General features: G+C 40.7%; 3 protein-coding genes across 10 annotated transcripts in view; 2 read left to right on the plus strand and 1 right to left on the minus strand.

The window, feature by feature from the left end:
* Window positions 1-5,702, plus strand: part of phldb1a (pleckstrin homology-like domain, family B, member 1a) — a 44,103-nt gene extending 38,401 nt beyond the window's left edge. For all 7 annotated transcript variants that reach the window (XM_076274198.1, XM_076274199.1, XM_076274197.1 and 4 more), the window contains 5 exons: window positions 150-240; window positions 1,027-1,173; window positions 2,187-2,406; window positions 3,590-3,675; window positions 3,837-5,702. In XM_076274198.1, coding sequence (XP_076130313.1) covers window positions 150-240; window positions 1,027-1,173; window positions 2,187-2,406; window positions 3,590-3,675; window positions 3,837-3,977 — 685 coding nt within the window. In that variant the 3' untranslated portion in view covers window positions 3,978-5,702. The remainder of the gene's footprint in view (window positions 1-149; window positions 241-1,026; window positions 1,174-2,186; window positions 2,407-3,589; window positions 3,676-3,836) is intronic.
* Window positions 2,308-18,151, minus strand: part of stk36 (serine/threonine kinase 36 (fused homolog, Drosophila)) — a 29,590-nt gene continuing 13,746 nt past the window's right edge. Inside the window, exon 21 of the mRNA XM_076274204.1 lies at window positions 2,308-2,395. The gene's annotated coding sequence lies outside the window, so the exon portion shown is untranslated. The remainder of the gene's footprint in view (window positions 2,396-18,151) is intronic.
* On the plus strand, window positions 10,155-16,181 carry atf5a (activating transcription factor 5a). Of its 2 annotated transcripts, XM_076274515.1 has the most exons (4): window positions 10,155-10,499; window positions 12,178-12,423; window positions 12,757-13,987; window positions 14,269-16,180. In XM_076274515.1, exons 2-4 carry the CDS (start codon window positions 12,282-12,284, stop codon window positions 14,453-14,455), a joined length of 1,560 nt encoding a protein of 519 aa, XP_076130630.1. In that variant the 5' UTR covers window positions 10,155-10,499; window positions 12,178-12,281; the 3' UTR covers window positions 14,456-16,180. The 2 variants fall into 2 exon arrangements, with proteins under 2 accessions (XP_076130630.1, XP_076130631.1); XM_076274516.1 differs by lacking the exon at window positions 10,155-10,499 and having other exon boundaries at window positions 12,387-12,505; window positions 14,269-16,181.

Genomic DNA, 18,151 nt, shown 5'->3' on the forward strand with positions numbered 1-18,151 from the left:
TGGTGGACATGATATCACACTCACTAAGTGCACAGTATGAGTGTGTGTGTGTGTGAGAGAGAGAGAGAGAGAGAGAGAGATTGAATGAGTGAGTGTGTGTGTGGTGTGTGTGAGTGAGTGAGTTTAACTTGTGTGTTGTTCCTGCGCAGTGGCATCGGCATGGCGGGCCTGAGGCTGGAGGAGATGGAGAAGATGCTGAAGGAGGCGCAGCAGGAGAAGGCCAGACTGGTGGAGAGCAGAGTACGTAACCACACACACACACACACGCGCGCGCGCGGCCCGATCCCCCTACAGGGATTAAGCCTAGGCCTGGACTAAAAGACAGCTTCTATGGAAATCTCCATTGAAAAAAGCCTTTAGTGTGAGACTAGGTGTTATCTATGTACGGGAAACCGTCTTCAACGCATTTTAGTCTGATTTACTGCATTTCTCATGTTATAAATGTTCATTGCGTATCTGCCATGGAGGAATCTGTAATCAACTTTCATGGCTATGTTTCTGATTTTAATATACTGTATAATCTAATCTGTAGTGCGAGTGTGAGTCTGTGTCTTTCTTTTGTTTTATATCCTTGAGGGCATTATTTCCTCTTAGACTCTTTGAACCTGAGGAACTCTGCCATGAACAGAGCTGTCACTCTGCTCAGCTGTCACGCTGCCTAAGCCTGTCACTCATTCACACACATGTGGGCTTCCATAGTGGCCTCTATAGGGTACTTCTTTCACCTTCAAGTGACAGAATCTCTATAGACATATTTTAACACACAAAAAAAAGTGGCCATCTCAACAAAGAATCTTTCACCATAACACGTCACTTAAAATATCTTAACTTGTTTTAGGTGTCAGGATTTCTATAACAACAACATATTTTAACTCATTCACTCTTTAGCCGCTTCAAAATCTCTGCTTGCACTGTGTGAAATCAAAGAGCAAAGATTTGTTTGTGGATGAACCCAATTAGCCCAGTGTGTGTTTAGCTAATGTTCTGCCGACTGCCACCGATGTGGCCTCCTCCTCTGCCTCTCAGGAGAGGGAGGCGCAGGCTCGGCGCCAGATGCTCGAGGAGGAGCGCAGGAGGCGCGAGGAGGTGGAGAGGAGGCTGCAGGAGGAGACGGCGCACAGGCAGCGTCTGGTCGAGGAGGAGGTGAAGCTGAGGGAGAAACACTGCTCTCAGGTCAGTGGGTTAAAGAGGAGCGGCTCGTCTCGGGCCCCCTGTGGACACGCGCATGTCCCAGAATCTTAAATGAGAATTGCAGAAGTCGGTCTGTGTGTTTTTGTTGTTATTCTTTTTTTTTTTTTTTTTTTTTTTTCCATTTTCAACTTTTGGTCTGGGTCTGTCTTTGCTTGTGAAGTCGTTACCTATGTTTTACTGATAGTAAGTGTTACGAATTCATGTTCAGAACCGAAAAACTAGAAATGGGAAATGAACAAAAAGTCGGCGCCAAGGTTTTAGTCGACAGATGATATCGCGCCCTATCACAACTTAGCACCTTTTATTGTGTCGGAAGCCTCTTTTCTTCAAATTTGGTTCTGCTACTCTTAGATTGCCGAACATTTGTTACGCACAGCGAGTAAATGCATGACGCCCTCGAGGTGAAAGAAATGAAATGCTGAATAGAAAAACACAAAAACAAGGATGGAAAAAGAATTGGCTGGGAGAGAGATGTGAGAGGGAGTGGATTTGGAAGGATGGCGAGAGTGAGGGAATGCGGGAAGAAAAAGAGAAAAAAAAAGAACTTGAAAGATGAAAGAAAGGCGTCCAGCGAGGCAGCCTACGAGGAGATAAAAAAGCAGGAGGACACTGCTGTTTGCCCATCAGAAACCTCATTTGAATTATCCACAGTGAAGAATATATTTTTAATATTTCCCCAGTAGGTCTTAAAAAATTAAAGAGTCGAGGCAGCGGTGAAAAACATACATTCTGAGCTTTTATGGACAGAGCAGAGCCAAATATGGTCTGTTTTTGCACCAGCGCTTACTAGATACTGTACATGAAACAGAAACATACATTTTTAAACTACTTATACAGTAACACTTGTTTCATCACAAGTTAATATAATAATATAATCATATAATATAATATATACAGAATTATATAGAAATTCATTTGATCTCAATTAGTATAATGTAGGAAGCACTGAAGTATTTTTTTCAAATGACAGTTATCAACAATTTTTTTCTTTCCAGGCTCGTCCGATGACCCGGTATCTGCCAATCAGAAAGGAGGAGTTTGACCTCCGCTCCCATGTGGAGTCGTCTGGCCACTGCGTGGACACCTGTCCTTATGTCATCGTGAGCGAAAAGATGTGCAAGGGGCATCTTGTTAAAATGGGCGGCAAGATCAAGTCCTGGAAGAAGCGCTGGTTTGTCTTCGATCGGCTGAAGAGAACCTTCTCCTATTACATAGGTGAGAAAAGCAGAAGCATTTGGCCGTTAGTCATGGCCTTCCACAGTAGGCGCTTTGAATTTGTTATTTGTTTTTGTTCTCGTCATTTGTTGTTGATAATTTGATTTTCCACTGGCAACATGACAGGATCCATCTATCCATCAAATCATACAATTTCCCATTTTTCTAATTCAAAAGAATTGATGCGATAATGATAAAATGATTGAAATTGATAATGATAATGATTAAATTTGGTCATTTTGTCACTTTAACTAATTGCTTTACCCTTTTTTTCTTAGTTACTATTTCTTTATTTTGTTCTCAGTTGTAGGAATTACCAGTGACTGAATCTCACTTGATTGTCCAATACCATCTGTAAATAAGCTGCTCTTGAGAAGGGCTATTTAGATGTGAGAATTTTCTGACCCCTTTCTTTAGCAAGACAAGACCAAAAAAAGAAAGAAAGAAGGGGGCCGTGTGATTCACCCTCTCATTCCTTTCACTTGCTCTCTTTCTCACTCTTTGCTTCAGAGTGCAGCCTTTTCACCCTCTCACTCCCCATGTTAGTAGTGATGATGATGATGAAACAAACTGCAATACTTTCTCCAACACGGAATTTATAAGGGGGGTGGGAGTTTTTACCCCTGGCTCAGTCGTGACTACCACAACCAGGCTCACAACTCCTCTTCTGAAAAAAAAAAAAGAAAAAAAAAACAAGAACCCAATAAACAACAACACCCATCCCATTACTAAGCAAATTTAGATAATGACCAAAGACAGGATTGTAAAAACAAATGGAGAGGCCTCGGAAGGACGAGGGATGCGGCACGTGCACTGAGACATTTTACCCCAGGCACAGTGTTTATAGTGAACCACCACTGGTGGAGTTAATGAATTTGAACAGATGAGCATTTTGCTTTGCGTTAAAGCAAGGCTAATGGAATGAAGGATATCAACAGAGAGCCGTGGTTTATGGTGTGGTTTCAGAGCCTTCAGTGCTTATATAAAAGTGATTTCCCATGAGTTCCACTTATTAGACATTTATATACAAGTGACCCATAATTATATTTTATAGTGATAATGTTTTCCTAATTGCATATTTTTAATTGAATTGCTTTTAATGTAAACTTTTCAATCAAAGAATTAATCTTTTAATTGTTAATATGCACACAAATTACTCTGTGTTCATGTTCTCCATCAACAGACAAACATGAGACCAAGCTGAAGGGAGTCATCTACTTCCAGGCAATCGAGGAAGTTTACTATGATCATCTTCGTAGTGCTACCAAGGTACAACATGTGTCTCCTAATCAAGTGATTAAACTTAACAACCATGTCAACTTATTTAGCTGATTGTGTTAACATCTGGGAAAAACTAACACATTGAAATTGTTTATAAAATGACTTTCACCTCCTCCATGTGTTTCTCTCACTTACTCCCGTTCTCTTAGAGCCCGAATCCTACCCTGACGTTCTGCGTCAAGACTCACGACCGCCTCTACTTCATGGTGGCTCCCTCGGCCGAGGCCATGCGCATTTGGATGGACGTCATAGTGACCGGGGCCGAGGGCTACACGCAGTTTATGACCTGAGCGAGTTCAGAGCCCACGGAGGGTCGTTTAAGTGAAGAGCGAGAGAGAGAGAGAGAGAGAGAGTGAGAGCGAGAGAGAGAGAGTGAGAGAGACAGTGAGAGAGAGAGAGAGAGAGAGAGCGAGAGAGAGAGAGTGGTCAGGTCTGGTCGGGCACTGCGGGGGCAGCACTGAGGGGGCAGCACCGCGGGGGCAGCACTGAGGGGGCAGTATGGGGAGTCTCCAATGCCCCCTCAGTCTGGTGCTCACACTCCCACCCTGTCTCAGCTGGTGTGGAAACGTGGACATGGGCGCCAACACACGCCACCAGCTGCTAAGACAAAAACAAAACTGCTAAGAGCTCAAAGAGATGCTCACTTTGTACTCATATAAACTGTACTTCATCGTAAGAAAGAATCATCGGGGAGATTCCTTTGTGTACTTACTGACTTGTATGATTTTTGTGCGTTAAAAACGTGTAGTCTGCATCTCCTGGAGTGTATTTCGTTGGTTGCATTTCACATTAATGCATGAATAAATGAATGGTGCTCAGATGCTGTCGGGGTGGCTGTCCCTTTCGCCACGCCACTGCCCAGCCGTCAGTTGAAGCAGTCTCCACACGTCCACTCACTCCGTTTAACAAGGAGGCTGAGTGGCGAATACTGAGGTAACTGTTCCCCTCGTGAATTCCTATTCACCCACATGTATTTGCCAGTTCATTTTTATAAGTTCTACACCAGCATTTTCACTTTACTGCCTTGGGATCTTTAAAGGGAGATTTTTATGTACAGATATTTCTGACTGTTTGCTGTAAATATGACCAATGAAACTTTTCCAAAGGTCTAAGATTAAGAAAAAGCTTTTCTTGCTATTTTTTATTTTATTTTAGTAACTGCAAACTTAGCTTGTAGACACCTTTTATATAGGTTTACAGGACATCCATAGGTTTATTATGAGTTCAAACCACCAGAGTTGACATGAACTGAAAGATAGCTGGGACATGGCCTGTCCATGCTTAAGAGAGTATATTATGTCAACAAATTGCCCATTACCTTAGCATGTATAGAAATATTGAAAAGAGTAGATTTCATATTATGCTGCTCAGTTTTAAAAGAAAACATGAAGATTTATTTAAATCTGTTATTAGATTGTTTTTGATATAACAAAGAGACAAATAAGCTTTTATCATAATGTCATATACATTTCATATTTATGTTTGTACTCTGGTCCATCTCAAATTAAAATCTTTTCATTGCTTTTGTACATCTGAATGTAATGGTTTTATACTAGGGAAATACTTAAAATATTGTGATTCTTTAATATTACATTGTGGGTACACTATACGACTGCTTGGACCCTTCACATATATAGAGATGACATTGACGATCCATAATCTGCCGCACTAATCTGTCATATCCATTAGCCACATACTATACCATATACGGAAAACATAGACTGATGACAAGATGCTGAGCACTACTGTGGTGATGACACGTGCCTTTCTTATACTTTTCATTATTTTGGCTTACGCTGTTTGCAAACAGGCCGAACACCAGTGCTCTTGTTTATACACGTGAGAAATATTGATTTTTTTATTTACATTGCAACATTTCCTCTTAATTCAGTACATATAACAACTATATATGGACTTCTGTAGTTACTAACCATATACATGTCTGTTACTTTTCACTGGAAACAGATTATTATTGACATAAACCTCTGGGCCAAATAAAGAGTGTCATGAAAAGAGTCACCTGAATCTGTTTATTTAAATACTTTTCAACTCTTCTTTCATACTTGAATGATGAGAGGTGTTCAAAATGTGCGAAAGTGCCAAGAATCATAAATGAACCTTCTCTGGTGCTTAAATATCCATTAAGTGCACTTAGGTGGCAGGCAAGCCTATTTCCTCAGTACAGGTTTCATGAGTGACATGGATGCTCCCTCAGTCTGTCATACCTAGTCTCATTAATCTCATAAAAACATGTTGGGCATGCTTTTTGATAAAGACATCTCCATGCATACAGACACAGACACTCGCACGTAATGTGAATGTAGCCTACCTATTTTGATCCCCCTCTAGTTGGAAATGTACCTGTGCAGCACATTAGTAGTCAGACATGGCTTTTCACATACTTAGACGTGATGTTTTGACAGCTTTATACAATATTTATGATCATAAAAGGGGAATATTAACCCCCAGCCGCGTAAATAATTCTGCTGTTGCTCTTATCTCCAAGTTTAAAGGTGAGGCAGAGTGAGGGTAAGGACTTCCTATCAAGACGACGCTAATGGTGCTCTCTGTGCCGTGTGACGAGGATGATAAACAGAAAACAGTCCGCTTTGACATTTAAGTCAGCCAAGCACCTCAGCAGAGAAAGTTAAATATGAATTTAAGATTGACACTTAGGTGTTCAATTATTCAGATAGAGGGCTTTAGATATCCTTTCGATTTTTATGGCTGCTGCAACTGACAAAAGTGCTCAGCAGTAGTGGTTAAACGCATACAAGTGAGGCACCTGTTAAAACCATTCAGTTGTCTCCGTGTAGTTTAAATCTTCACACCAACAGACCTCGTTACACCAAACATAACGTTATTGTTGGCGTGATACAGGCGAAAATTAACTTTATAAAGTTCTACATAGCTTTGATAGCCCATGCCTGTCCCATTCCCAAAAAAATAACTGCAGTCCCACGCGTGTCCAGAAGATGACAGCCTTTGCCAAAATAGTTGTCCTACTTCTCACAATGTAATTAATTTGTTTACATGGAATTCCCAAAGCCAGTAGTCTTTTCTGATTCGGAAACTTTCCGTATGTTATAATTACGCATCTTGGGCTATTTAAAACAATGTGCGCGATTTGTGAGACGCACAAGCGACAGCATTATATTCCATTTAGTAATTTAAAAAGTTATACAAACTCAGGATTATATTCCTAATTTCCATTATATCACAAGTCCACCAGTTATTCAAATGTCTCTTTGGATTTACAAATAACTTCATTATAGTTAAGTACAGTATTAAACAGACTGATGTCGTTGACTTTTAGGACCACAAATAGCCAATGTCTTCGAGGACGCATGATCCTAACTCCACCACGTGTATAGTAGACTATTCATGGTGACATGCGTAAATACATAGCCTATACTGATGCCTCATTTTCCCAACCTCATTCTCAAAGCTTGTCTTGACAAATCTATGTTTGGAATGCAAGAAACCCACTGTGCAAGAAACACTTCGGAGTCTCAAAGGATGAGCAGCACAAATTGACTCACTCAAAGAAAACCAAACAGCTTTAAATCTGCTTTGTTCCCTCTAGAGACCTGTAAAATCACTCAGTATTCTGCATGCATAGAAGATTCACCGGGCTATTGTGCAGTTTTAGATTAACAGTTGATGGACATTTTACTGCTTATAAACAACAGTCTATACGTTTGGGTAAGGCAGCTAGGCCTATGTGTGGGCCAACCTACCAAATAAGCTTTTAAAGAACGATAAAGTAGGCTATCCTAATAAAGTATCACTCAGCTGTGTTAATATCTTAGTGTTATGTACAAGCAAGTAAGGAAGTTGGAAACAACAATGAATTCCAAGAGAGATGGTGATGAAATGGTGATGTAACTGTAACTAATGTAGGCTACCATACATGAACTTGGCATGCTGTTCTTGCTCTCTCCCCCCATCTATGTCTGTCTTTCTCCCTGTCGAGCATACACACACATGTGCGCGCGCCGGCAAAGACAAGAAACTCCCTGTTGGACTCGTAGATCAGAAACACACAGACAACCTCACCACATCTAGAGAAGACAGTGAGCACAATGATTTAAGCTATGTGCACTAACATATGAATGAAAGATAGACATCACAGTAACATAAGGCCATTTTATCATTTTCATTAACTACAGCAAGATAGTAATGAAAGCAGTGAAATCCAATATTAAACATAATAGGCCTACAACCAACAGGTGCTTAATTAACGGTTATACACACAGTGCAGGTTCCTCGAGGAACAATGAATATGGCAGCTGAAATAAATTCTGCTCATATCTCAGAATGATATTATTAAAGTCAAATTTAAGAGATGTTACACGGGGACTATGTTCAGGCACCATATGTGCCGTGCTGGTTTTCTCTCACGCTCTTTACAAACAGGGCGCCCCCATGGACCAATTAACGATGAGCGAGTAGGGATAGTCAGCGCTTTCCTGGGAGAGATTCCGGACTTCAACAACCATTATTATCGCACCCCAGTCTCCGTTACGATCGCGGTCATGAAGATTGCATCAGGTCGCACTTCTGCAGTTCTTCGCCCGAACCGTCACATGAGTTGTATTACAGTAGCCTATCACATAGCGTATGAAACGCTTTGATCCTCAAAGCAAAAGTAGGCCTAGGTGGAAACAGAAGTTCATCTCATAGAGCTATAATGTAAATAATCCAATTTCCTTTGGGGATATACACTCCAACCGGTGTAAATGCATAATCCATCAAAGCAGTTATTCTTACTGTAGAGGGACACGGGCCTGTTGTTGATCGTACATGCTGCCTAATTTGTGCAAGAGTTAAATTTATAAGGATAGAAGTAAAAGAAAACAGTTCATATGTAATGACAGGCATATTCCCTGTGGATATGATCATAAAACTGAAAGCTTGGCAAGATGATATTAGGTATAACTGGCTATGCGAGTTTTATTTCCATAAATCCTTGTGAGTGGTTGCTTATATTGAGGAAATCACTAGGCTGTATGAGCAACTTGATGGAGAGATACTGACAAGGTGGGCTGGTGTACTGAACCTATGAGCACAAAGTTATGAATTAAGTGTATTTATTCATATTTCAAACTAACAATTGGTTTAAAACAAAATAGCATCAGTGGCAACCCATTCCATCTACGTGGGCAAACATGGACCAGAGTGTGTGGTAGTGAAAGAGCAAGCATCGCAAATCCCATGGCAACAGCAACCAGAAAACATGTCTAAAATAGGGGGCAGTGTTCGCTATTACTATAGCAACAGGGAGACGGCTCCTTCAATCAGCTTTAGGATTTGCTGAAAGCGGAAAAACAAAGCGTGGTCCTTTGCATAACAGTTGATAAAATAAATTATTGCGCTATGGATAAGCACATAATAGTCTGATCCTGGTGATACTATCCTTTAATAAGCCATATTCTTACTTCTTTACAGACAATAGGTTCGCCTACTATTTTGCTATCATCATGCTATAAAGCAAACAAAGCAAGTTTTCACTGTGATCCATAGGAGGTCACAACCTACTAAACTATTCTGTCTAGACATTCCATCACCGCACACCAATGCACACTGTTGAATGAATGATAGGCCTACTGAAAAATATCTACAATAGGTTACTTTGCAAGTGTATTTCAATTACGAGTTTTAGACTAGTCTTATCAATAGGAATAATTTATATATATATATATATATATATATATATAGTAATTATGCAGCATGTACTATCAACAACAGGCCCGTGTCCCTCTACAGTAAAAAAAATTGTCTTATAAATAGACAGGAACATGTCATTTTTAAAGAATATGAAAGTTTGGTATATCTATGAGACCATAATAATAACAAGCTGCTATTAACCCACAGTCTGACATAATGCATTGATTCAATCTGATTACGAAGTAACATGAAGATTTTAGCTTAGCCTATAACACAATGACATTGTCACACGATACAGCTGACAAGCAGGCGTTGCAGAAAATCTTCTGCCTTTGCGTTTTTACTCCCGGGATGTTTACGTAGAACATGTGCACGGAGAGCGGTAAACTAAAAACTCGGTTTGGTGCAACGTCTATCACCACATAGCCAATGGGAAGATCAGACAGTCTTTGTCCGGCCAATTACGACGCGGCAGGTTCAGGCGATCCAACGAATCTGCTTCTTGCTTAGAGCGCTGATGCAACTGAACTGCAATAGCGGCCATGTATCTCATAGGGTGCAAAAAGTGTTCCTCCTCGGTATTTGATATGAAATAGTTCCCCGAAACAATAACAGAGCATTCTTTTGTTATCTAGGGGACTCGATATATAGGAGCAATCAGACGTTTTCACCCCTAATATTTCTCACATCGCCCAGAAACCACGCGCCCTCATTCTTCCATTCACGCATGGACAGTTCTCATTCATCAACAATCCCCTCTGTTGTGATAGCTATTGGTCACCCTTGACTTTCTTGGGTTTGTATTTATAGTTCAGGATCTTGATAGGTTACAATTATTGTTAGGTGGCGTGACCCTTGTTGAGGGCATCTGACAATTACATTGTGGGCGGAGGAATCTAAGGTATAATGGTGACCGCGTGACGCAGCTGGTTGCTAGGTGTGGATGACCTGATGCTTTCGCTCAATTAGTCGCCTCTCAGTCATCAACTTCATCACAACAAAGCAACAGCTCAGCCGCACTTCTGTCCTGCACACTCCGAAGGAGCAATGGCTTTTTAATTTCAAAGACTTGTCGACTCTCAGGGACCAACGTGCTTTGCTTTTGCAACGCACTCAAAACTTACATTTCCAGCAAGAATGGAGTAAGTGAAAACTTGATACCATTTGAACTTTCTTTGTCCGTCTTGCTGGGTCTTTGTGTTTTATGGGTGGTCTTTTTTGGTTAATATTTGTATCTGTTCATACATTGTGCATGTCTATGCAGTGTATAACGTCAGACTTTCGCCTACACTCAAAGTTTTAGACACAATGTGTGCAACTGTTGCTTGCGCGGAGGCAAGATTTAGCCAAAGCTGTTATTGGTGTACACACTTCTTTGTTGTGTAGCAGGCTAAGTATTACTTACAGCTATTAATTAGCTCAACAGTTTATTATGCAGTGTATTGTCATGTATGACCATCAGGTGACATTCAGAACAGCTAACGACCATAAACCAAAGTCTGGAAACAATGGCTAGTGCCGTGCGTAATACTGCGGACATTCTAAAACATGTTTTTACGAAGAGAGCAGTGTTTACCCACGACCCATAGCCCGCATGACAGTTACTGAATTGCATGTTTTGATGGGTTGAGTACACTACCTGAGTATTTTTAGTCGTCTAACAGTTTCTGAAATTGAAATCTAAGCTTGTTTTCCATGTGCTGAATTAATGTAGTAGGGCGACACTGCATAGTCTACTCAAGATCGCGAACAATAGACCTGGGTCATTCCAAAAGTACTGCCAACTGTTGTGCATTACGTCATTGGCAGAAGCTATACCACGTGTGTGCCTAGCATCTCGAGATCATCTGCTTATGCACTTGCCTTATGCTTTGGGCGCTTAATCTATTATCCGCGGGATTCAATTATGTGGGTCTTCTGGCCACCCCTTCTGTCAAATTTTTAATAGTGTGCCAAGTAGTAGGACAACTTTGTTTTCATTCTAAGCCAGAGTGAATCCAGTTGCAGCGCTGTAACAAGGTTTAGTTCATCCGAAGGCAGCAACTTTCTCTTTTCCTGTGACTGTACATCACAGTGGGTAAACACAGCATACAAGCTGTAGTACAGACATACAGTTAACTCTTTGGTGGGGTGTTATTGTGCACCACAAATGTCGGCAGATAGAATCGTATTTTCTGTTTTCTGTTAGTATTATATTCTTAATCTCGCATTCAGGAAATTTAATTTAATTATAATAAGGAAGGGTTATTTTTTTTTCAAATCGTCTGCATACGCGTGCTCTCTTGTGGAGTCAGATGTTTTGTTGTGCCTGTTTTCACGCGCGAGACTGGACTTAACAAACAGCTGGTAAACCCTGCCTTGGGCTTACACCCAGCAGCTCACATAGGGAGTTCTACTGAGTTTCCTAACTGGGCACTAGAGATTTTCTGAGAGGAACATTGGAGGTTGGTAAATTGGTCCCATGGTGATTGCAATACTGTGTTGAATGAAAATGAGATGTCTGATCACTTTTTGGCAACTGGGATTAGGCTATTAAGCTTGTGAGTTTTTTTTTTTTGGCTAGTGTATTTGTAAGTGCTCTGGTAAGTCTCTAATTAAAACAAATCATGTTTATAATTTGTCAATTAATTTAAACTTGTTATTTTAAACCTGTTGAGTCTAGTGTTGTGAAAAAGGGCTTTCTTTTTTTTCTTATTGCTTGGTTGTTTTCGTTTTTATTTTGTTGATATAAGCAAAAGTGAAAACATGATCAGATCTGACTATGTGTGATATGGTTCTATTGGAGCTGATGAAGTTTTACACCTGCTGTTTTTTCCCCAGGTTTCATAATGCTCACCCAGCCCTTTTTTCTGTGGCTCATCACTCGAACTTCACAAACTCGAAGCGTGCACTCGGACCTCTAAACTGTAAGGCAAACGGACAAGATGATGGCAGTGTCGGCACCTATTTGGAAGGCTTTACTCGCCTGCCCGGCAGAACCCCTCGCTCTCTCTCACCCACAGGCTAACCACAGCCAATCGGAGGGACGCAGGGGGGAGGGGCCTGAGGAGAGCCAGCACTTAATTGGTGAGTTGCAGTGAATACAGTTTTTTATTTTTCTCAGTTTCAGGTGGGCACCGCACTGCAGCACATTCGTTCTCCTTGAACAGTGAGTAAAATACTGATCGATCTCCTCTTAGAGCATTCTTTAGAACGACTTTGAATGTTGTTTCGCTTGATTATGCGCTTTAATCTTAAGTACTGTGGTATTTTTTTGTATTTGTTTGTGTTCTTCAAAAAAAAAAAAAAAACCATAAATGCTCAACTAATGAAACGATTCAGAAAATACTTTAATATGTTACTACAAATACTATGCTTGAGTGCTTGCTTGAGAATTAATGATCTTCTCTCTTGCAATAGGTGATGGTCTCACTGACTGGATGACGGAAGAAGTGGATTTCTCCTCTTACCTCCCAACCCCTCACTCCTCACCCTCCCCAAATGCCTCCCTTCCCCCCTCACCCCTCCAACATGACATCCAGGTGCCCTCGGATTTGGAGGTCATGACCTCTCTGCTGCAAGAAGAGCTCGCTCAACTAGAGGATTACTTCCTGTCCGACCCACTTCCTGAGAAAGCCTCGAAACTGGGCAAATGTGACAAGGGTCCGACGCCAGTGGGGCCCCCGTCATACTACCAGTTGCCCTATGCGTCATACGCCACCTCAAACCAACCGGAATCCGGCCCTCTTCTTGTTACCCTAGCAACTGGGGAACTCGACCTGCTGAGCTTTTGTGGCAGCCCAATAGGCCGATCCAAGATCCCGAGACACGCCCCATACAGTTGCAGTCGCCCCAACAACAACAACAATGGCTGCGGCCGAAAGCGAGTTTCCGACGGGCTAAGGGTGGGCGAGGGCTACGAGAATAGCATCTGGAATTCCAAAGGAAATAGCTCAGGTAACCCAGCGGTGGCACTTAGTGGCAGTAGTTACAGCTGTGTCGAAGATGAGAGGGTGGTGGGCAAAGGGTACTGCTTGGGCAGTGCGGTTGAGATCAGAAGGTGTGCCATTTTACCAAAGGAAGAGAAAAATTGCCGTTATACAGAGGAAACCATGGGTGGAGGCAAACTTATTGGCAATGGGTATAGCTTCAATGGGCCTCTTGAAGGCCCACATAAGAAAGAAGAAATGTTGATGTATGGTGTAAGGGAAGTTACCATTAGTGGTATAGGCGTAAGCAATGAAGTAGCAATGATGAGTGAAAGCAAGGGCAGTGGTGAAGTTGCCAAGGCCAACAACATCCCTTGGAAGTCAGAGTCCAGTGATGGATGCTTCCTCCAGGGCTCAACCCAAATGGAGGCCTACCACAGCTTCCTAGGTGCTATGAGTGAACCACTGAAAGCAGAAGGCATGCCAATGGGGCATCGCCAACATAGCGAATTCCACTGTGGCTTTTTAGAGGGACAGGGGTCCGAGTGTTTGGTTGGGGACAGGCAGGGATCCGACATGGGATCGCCAGGCCCAAGGGTGGTTTGTGGGCTGAAGGAGGACTCATGTTCTCTGAAGTCTGAACTAGACGACCTACCAATGGAAGTGCATCACGGAGAACGCAGGCAGAAGAAGCGGGACCAGAACAAGACAGCTGCTCATAGGTATGATACCAGCTGAAGTAATGTACATTATAATGTATGGTTGTAATCCCTATTGTTGAGATTTTTTTTTTTAATGCAGCAGATCAAATTACATGTTAAATACTACCTGTTATACCAGTGCTAATAAATCAAGGATGTAGGCATCATACTTTACTTTACAGCTTATGTTAGTTACGAGCCATTTTTAATGTTACTGTTCATTTTTGTTTTCTCTAATTTCATTTTTTGAATAAAATAAAAATTAACAAAATGTATTTAATTTTTTTGTTAAAACCATGAAGATACCGCCAGAGGAAGCGAGCAGAACTGGACTGCTTGGAGGAACAGCTGCACGGCCTGGAAGGAAAGAACCGGGAACTCCGAGACAAGGCGGAGTCGGTGGAGCGTGAGATCCAGTATGTCAAAGATCTCCTGATCGAGGTGTACAAGGCCCGCAGCCAGCGCCTTAAACAGGAGGCCAGCGCTTGAACCCCTGCACCAAACCCCTGATGCCAAGCGCCCGTTAACCGAAGCCCCTGCAAGTAGATCCGAGAGCGATATAACAGGGAATACGATTTGAGTTAGAATGTTTTCAAGAGCGTTGAATGTTTTTTTCTAAGAAAAGGGATAGGGGTTTTGCACGTTATTAGTGTTTGTTATTTTTATTTTTAATTTTGTTGTTACAAACTGACAAATTCCACCAGCTGCAGCACAAATTCCCCTATATGAGCTCCGCTTGAACTCCCAACTAAGTCAGCACTGTGATCCTGTCATGTCTTAGGTGACAATCAGCTTTCCGCATCCATGGGTATCCTCTCTCCAAGACTACCAATTAAAGCGGGTCATTGTTTTATATATATATATATGATCAATTTTAATTTAGTCTTAAGAATAGCACATATACTTTAGTTAGCAAAGGTGATGAAAACCACCTACTGTTTTTGTTTTTAATGTTTGATTGAGTTATGAGCTGAACTATAAAAAGGATGTGCACTAAGCAAGAAAGGAAGTTCTTGTCCATGATATATGTTCCAAAATTGTATTCCCTCAGGAAAATGAGCTAAACGAAGTTTTATTCCCTACTAAGTAAGTTCTGCAGCTCAGGTTTATACATGTCCAAAGGTCTGGAGGTATGTCAGTTTGTAACTTGTGTGTGCTACAAGCTCTATGTGTGTTGGTCATTTTTTTCCTCTCCTCTGCATGGCAAAGACTTCATGGCTTCTCATGTATTTTTTGTTTTCTTGTTCCTGACAGACTGTATAGCACACCACCAGTGCACAAGTTCAGAGTGCTAAGTCCCTCATTTCCAGCAAGGAAAATGCCAGTGTCTCACTCCTTGCCCAGTCATTTCATGTAACAGTGATGTGAATGGGTATTTTAATTCACAAACTACTGCTTGGCCCAATGTCACTGCTGTATTTGCGAGAACAATCAGGGTTTGTGATTTTATAAGGCTCGAATGCTCTGATTTCTATCTTTGAATTGTTTCTTGAGTGAGAGAAAAAAAGACATTTATAGTTATACAGCTTTTTATATTTTTCACTAGAGTGTTTGTGTAGCATTTGATGTCCATACATACAGCATAGGGTGCCATGTCTCTGCTTTTAGCAATATTTCATCAACATTTAAATCAATGTTATGGTTTTGAAAACAGATTATTTTTAAGTCAGGTAAATGAGTTTAGTTGAACAGAATAAGTGGGCATGAGGACACAAATGCCTGAACTACTGAAATGTGAATCTTTATGAGTTGTTTATTATTTTAGTTCATGCACCTTAAATGATATAGCAATAGAGGCCAATGTTTCCTTTCCATAATTTGTATTTCTTCTATAGGCTACAGATTATTGATGACAGATATTTTACAGTTTGGCGATTTACAATCATGTTTATGAAATATAGCTAACAGTGCAATGTGATTTCTGTCATTTTTGTGGTTTAGATGTGTGTTTCAATTATGGGGCTACACGCAGTTGAGCTTTCACTATTTTGATATTTTACACCAGCTGAAATACCAACAGTAGCCATTTTGTAGGAGACATGTCGATGTGTCATCATATTTGCTTTGTGCTTCATGTCATTCCTCTTACCCAAATAAAGTGATTTGTGACCGCAGTAATACATTTTGAAGCTGGTGTGTTGTAAAATATTTCGGAGATTTGGCTGTATGGATAGATTATAATTCTTGGCACGGTAGCAAAATTCAGCTTTAAAAGCAGGATTTGCGTTCTGATACTTTGTTTTCTTTATTGAGTCACGAATTACAATTAACCGGAGATTACTAGTGTAGAGAGGAAAATCGCATTTCAAACAAAGGGTCTGCATTAGCATAAAGCGCAAGGGCTATTTGTCCTGCACAAATATTTGCGTAGGAAAATGTCTCCAAGAGGAGAGCCATGCGTGTCACCTTTAGGGTAACCCTTAAAATCGATCAGGCTATTTGATGAATCTGTTAGTAAGGCCAGTTGAGCAGACTTGTGCAAAACACGTGGTTTAGGCTATTCTATGTTGTGGCAGGACATGTGAGCTTTGAACTCTGGGTGATATTTTGTTTTCACAATTACGAAAAAAAATGCGCGGTGCTGGAGGATATCGGTGCCAGAGAAGCATCCAAGAGAGTGTGCGCATGTGTTGGCTAAAATAGACTGAAAGGCATCAAAAGACTCACAAGGGTAAAATGTTTATTTATAGCATAGTAAGTGTGCGTGTGGGGAAAGAGAGGGTGTGTGTGTGTGTGTGGCGTGGGGTGGGGTGTCTTGGTCTCAAATGAAATATATTTCGGTCACCAAGTTGTATTCATTTCATTCACCACCACACAAACAGCATGCTGACCTTTCCACGAACTGAGATTCTAGGCTTCCCATCCACCCACAAGGCTGATATATGTTGCTGTCCACGTTGAAATAAACGAAGAATGTTACACGTTTATATAAATATCACAGAAAGCTAATTGTATTAACTTAAAATAGTAAAACAATAATCGTCTATTTACCGCATTCACAGAAGTCTAGTGTTGCCAGTAACTGATAAAAAAAAAAAAAATACACGGCAATTACGTTATCAAATTGTAGTGACGACCTCAGAAACACTTTATTTCTGACTGAGACGATAACTCAGTCTATTAGGTATGCAGAGCACCAAGATGCGATAATGAATTAATTTTTAATTATTTCTCTCAGTGCTGATCGGCCTGTCGCTGTATTAAGCCGTAGTACACATTCTGTGCGGGAATATTGGGCCCTTGTGGATAAAACTAATCTATTTTATATTTCGAAACGAGACCACCCAGACCTTAACACAATACACACATTTGCCTGTATATATCTTTTTTAATATAGAAAAATAAAATAAATACGGTATGTAGATAGAAATAATTACGATACGTAGGCCAACGCGTAATTACGCATTTTAAAGGAAATAATTGCACATAATAATTCACAACATTGACAACCCCGATTGACAGTGCCAATGGCTATGTCAGGTTATGTAACAATTACTGGAATTGATGAAGAAAAATAATCATAACTGGTCAATGAAAAACATGTAAATTGTTACGTTGAGCTTTTGAAATAACATTAAAACCCTCATCAAACCCCATTCATATTTTTGTAGACTCGAATCAAGGAAAAACATGCTTTGCCCATTATGATTTGCAAAATATGCCCTATGCTTTGCAAAAAAAAATAAAAAAAATCATCCTATAGGACAATTCACATTTTGTGGAAAAAAATAAATAAATATCGGATATATTAATGTGCTTGTCTTCAGTTCTGCTATATTTTGAAAGGGTCCAATTTTATCAGAGAATAAGACAATTCAAGCTTGAATCAAACCTACACCTGAGAGTCTTTTAACAGGAATTTTAAATATTACATACCAACACGCTTTTCCCACAATTTTCTGGATATTAAGAGTGTTACAAACTTACTCTTTTTGTTTAACTTAAAACGTGTGAGCTGTAGCGGAGAAACTCCTATTCACACATTTCGCAAATGTATGTGACATGCAATTGTTTTGGCGCGCTTCATGCATTTGGGTAGATTTTGGCTGATCATCTGTGACATCGTGGTGTAAATGCGCTCTAAAACGTTGTTTTAAATTGGCCGACAGGTAAACCACACGTTAACTCAAATGAGTCATGCTATTTCTGCGGAGATGACAGGACCTGCTACCTAATCCCGGCCCG

This window comes from Alosa pseudoharengus, unplaced genomic scaffold (assembly GCF_046254945.1).
Source record: "Alosa pseudoharengus isolate Yale_2024_CS ecotype anadromous, Long Island Sound unplaced genomic scaffold, YU_APseudo_1.1 YU_APseudo_1.1_scf_8, whole genome shotgun sequence".
Classification (NCBI taxonomy): Eukaryota; Metazoa; Chordata; class Actinopteri; order Clupeiformes; family Clupeidae; genus Alosa; species Alosa pseudoharengus.

What these genes read in the sequence shown, in the direction of transcription:
- atf5a (XM_076274515.1), top strand. Translation starts at nt 12,282, where the DNA reads ATGATGGCAGTGTCGGCACCTATTTGGAAGGCTTTACTCGCCTGCCCG. An exon ending in GGAGAGCCAGCACTTAATTG is followed by an intron (nt 12,424 to 12,756) that starts GTGAGTTGCAGT and finishes CTCTTGCAATAG; the next exon opens with GTGATGGTCTCACTGACTGG. An exon ending in AACAAGACAGCTGCTCATAG is followed by an intron (nt 13,988 to 14,268) that starts GTATGATACCAG and finishes AAAACCATGAAG; the next exon opens with ATACCGCCAGAGGAAGCGAG.